The sequence below is a fragment of the Gracilinanus agilis genome, chromosome 4 (genome assembly GCF_016433145.1).
Source record: "Gracilinanus agilis isolate LMUSP501 chromosome 4, AgileGrace, whole genome shotgun sequence".
NCBI lineage: Eukaryota > Metazoa > Chordata > Mammalia > Didelphimorphia > Didelphidae > Gracilinanus > Gracilinanus agilis.
The window spans coordinates 97380000-97383457 of NC_058133.1; the positions used below are offsets into that span (position 1 = coordinate 97380000).

General features: G+C 34.3%; 1 protein-coding gene across 1 annotated transcript; it reads left to right on the top strand.

The window, feature by feature from the left end:
- Nucleotides 1–319: 319 nt before the first annotated feature.
- LOC123247100 (zinc finger protein AEBP2-like) lies at nucleotides 320–1763 on the top strand. Its single transcript, XM_044675901.1, is given in 3 exon segments — nucleotides 320–794; nucleotides 797–1151; nucleotides 1679–1763. Coding segments are annotated over 3 exon segments (864 nt in total). The 5' UTR covers nucleotides 320–331; the 3' UTR covers nucleotides 1725–1763.
- Nucleotides 1764–3458: the final 1695 nt, after the last annotated feature.

The window sequence follows — 3458 nt, forward strand, 5'->3', positions numbered from 1 at the left end:
CACCCAGAGAGCTCAAACTCAGGGGAAAACCTCAGGTAGTGGAGCAAGTGTGGGTCAGTTTCTGGGCTCTGGGCAGCCAGCTAGGACCCCTGGGGCTTGACCATGAAAACAGGTAGACCAGATACCCTAGGAGAGTCCCCAGAGAAGCCAGGAGACTCACAAAGTAGGCTCAGGAAAAAACTGCTCCCTAAATCCATAGAAAGAGAATCAGATTGAAAATTAAGTCTTCTAGAGCTTTTTATGTTGCTAGGCCAAAATTTCTGATAGCAAACTGGAAGGAGATTCAGAAAAGAAGAATGAGGAACAGGGAGGCAGCATAAGCAGTGCTATAATGGATATAGACAGCACAATTTCCAGTGGATGTTCAACTCCTGCAATGATGAACGGACAAAGAAGCACTACTTCTTCAAGCAAAAACATTGCCTATAACTGTTGTTGGGACCAGTGCCAGACTTGCTTCAACTCTAGTCCAGATCTGGCAGATCACATTCGTTCCATACATGTAGATGGTCAGGGAGGAGAGGTATTTGTTTGCCTATGGAACGGTTGTAAAGTATATAACACTCCTTCAACCAGTCAAAGTTGGTTACAAAGACATATGCTGACACACAGTGGAGATAAACCTTTCAAGTGTGTTGTTGGTGGTTGCAATGCCAGCTTTGCATTTCAGGAAGGGCTAGCTCATCATGTACCTACACACTTTAGTCAGCAGAATTCTTCAAAAGTTGCCAGCCAGCCAAAGGCCAAAAAGGAATCTCCTTCTAAAGCTGGAATGAATAAGAGGAGGAAGTTAAAAAAAAAAGACAATGCTCTTTACCACGACCCCACAACTTCTTTGATGCACAGACACTGGATGCAATCCGACATAGAGCCATATGCTTTAACCTCTCAGCCCATATAGAAAGTTTAGGAAAGGGACACAGTGTTGTTTTTCATAGTACTGTAATAGCCAAGAGAAAAGAAGATTCTGGAAAGATAAAACTGCTGCTTCATTGGATGCCAGAAGATATTTTGCCTAATGTGTGGGTTAATGAAAGTGAACGACATCAATTAAAAACAAAAGTAGTTCATTTATCAAAGCTACCCCAAGACACTGCCTTGCTTTTGGACCCAAACATATACAGAACAATGCCACAGAAGAGGTTGAAGAGGTAAAAATAATAATACATAAATAAATAAAGCAAACAAACAGGGGATACCTACAGTCTTAGTCACTGACAATGGGTTTAGAAATAAAGTTGCACATTAGAGTCAACCCCTTCCTTTTTCTCCTCCCTCCCTCACTACTTAGATAATATTTATGCTTAGTAAACATTCTGTGAATGAAGTAGATGCTTCTGTGGAATGTATTAATATATTACTGTATATCCACATTTTCATGGAATGGTACAGTGGGAGACTGAGCAACCACTCTTCTGGCAACTTAGTGAAACAACTTCTTAAAAGCTTTGCATGCATGCTGCTTTAAGCTGCTTTTCTTTAGTGATTCTGGTAGTTTATATTTGAAAAAATTTGTGCCCTTAACAAATTTTAAAAGCACTAAGAATACATTTTACTCTACAGTATTCATTGATTTAAAATTCAAGATATTAAAGACAATGAAAATTATCAGGAGATAATGTTATTTTTCAATTATGATTAATAAATGTGATTGGTTGTCATTTGTGTTCTTTTGCAGAACTCTGATAAGAAAAGTATTCAATTTGTTTTTAAGCAAACAGTGAACGTCATTTGCAATCAACCAAAAATTTCATCTATCGAATTAGGGCTGAAACCTTTAACTGTTAAAAGAGTGTTGCAGTATGGGTGGTGACTCCCTTTTCAGGATTAGGGCTTTCTCATGGAGTACAGTATGTTAAATATTTACTTATAAAAAGAATCTGTTAATGGTTTTTGAAAAACCTCTTTTCAAAAATTTTGAATACTCTTGGTTGATTTCATTTTAAGACCAATTTTTTTTCATGGGAAAAGCAATTGATTTTTCTTTTGATGTGAGAAATTGTATTTTTCTTACTTATCTGGGAATTGAATTCTTTATGCACCAAAGTTGGTTTGGGAAAGAAAATAAAATAACTTTCTTGCTTATTAATAAGCAAGAAGCCATATTGATTTTTTTAATCAAATTAAATAGAAAACTGTGTAATTCATTAGTCTTGTATGGAGACAAAAATGTTGCATAGAGATAATAGAACATTGCTTGTAAATAATTCAGCAGATTTGTAATATATTTTTATATTATGAAATGTACTGTAGATGTTTTTCTAGAGGCATGAAAGTTAAATGTATATATTATGGTAGAAATAATATTGAAGGATATTGTAATTCACTAGTGCTGCCAGAAGAATTGTTAATAAAGCACCTTCCTTAACAATAAATGTCTTTTGGAGACTTAAGGGACTATATACTACTGTTAATATCTGTTGTAAGAATGAAATACATTGAACATCCTTCCAGAAGTCTTTGAGGGATGAACATTAACCATAATAGAATTATGGCACTCATTTCTGACAGTGACTGTGAAATCAATTATTTCCTTACTGTTGGAAGGACCTATTGTAAAGTATGTGGTAATATGCAGTCAAACTGCATAAAATCCTCCTATTGAGGAGTTTTCACTTTACTACAGTAAATATAAAAACCAGCAGTTTTTACACTAAAATTTTAAATAAGAGACAAATTTATTAACCGTTTGGTTCCAAGATGAGAATTTTCATGGTACATAGTGCATTTTGCATTTACCTAATTTTTAAAAAAATTTTTTTTAAAAATAAAACATGATGCCTTATTGGTTCCAATGGGTTTAAAAAGCTAGAAATAGAGTCATGAAATTAAATGAAGTGCAATTACAGCACTACTAATATAAGACATTCTGGAAAGGTTGTTTAATAAGAATATTATATACATGCTCTCTAGCAATGTGACATTTCTTTTGCATTTTTCTTTTGGTTTCTGTTGTTTTGCTGGAGCACTTCATCTACTGCTTTATTCTGTACCTATAAAGTAACCTGAAATCTCCATTGTTATCTTAAATTTGTTATGCAATTGCCAATAATCTGATATATAATTTGTATCTGTATTTTTATTTTATTGCTTCATGTCCTTTAAGTCATTCATAATTGACAGATGACTGTAGCCCTTGCCTAAGTATTTTTCTAATAAAACAAAGCAAATCACAAAAAAAAAAGAAAGAGAATCAGATTGCCTTACTCAGACTTCAGGCAGATAAAGCAAAATGATGCCCAGCAAGGCCCAAGAAATAAACAAAAAGACCAAGAAAAAAAACTCTAATACTTAATAACTTCTGCACAGAAAAAAAAACAGAAAACAGAGGAGGACAAACAATTAAAGGCATCCAAACCTTCCCCAAAAAAATGAAAGTGGGTCACAAGACCTTGAAGAGTTCAAATCTGAGATCATGAGAAAAATGGAAGAGATCTGGCAAGAAAATAACAGTTTAA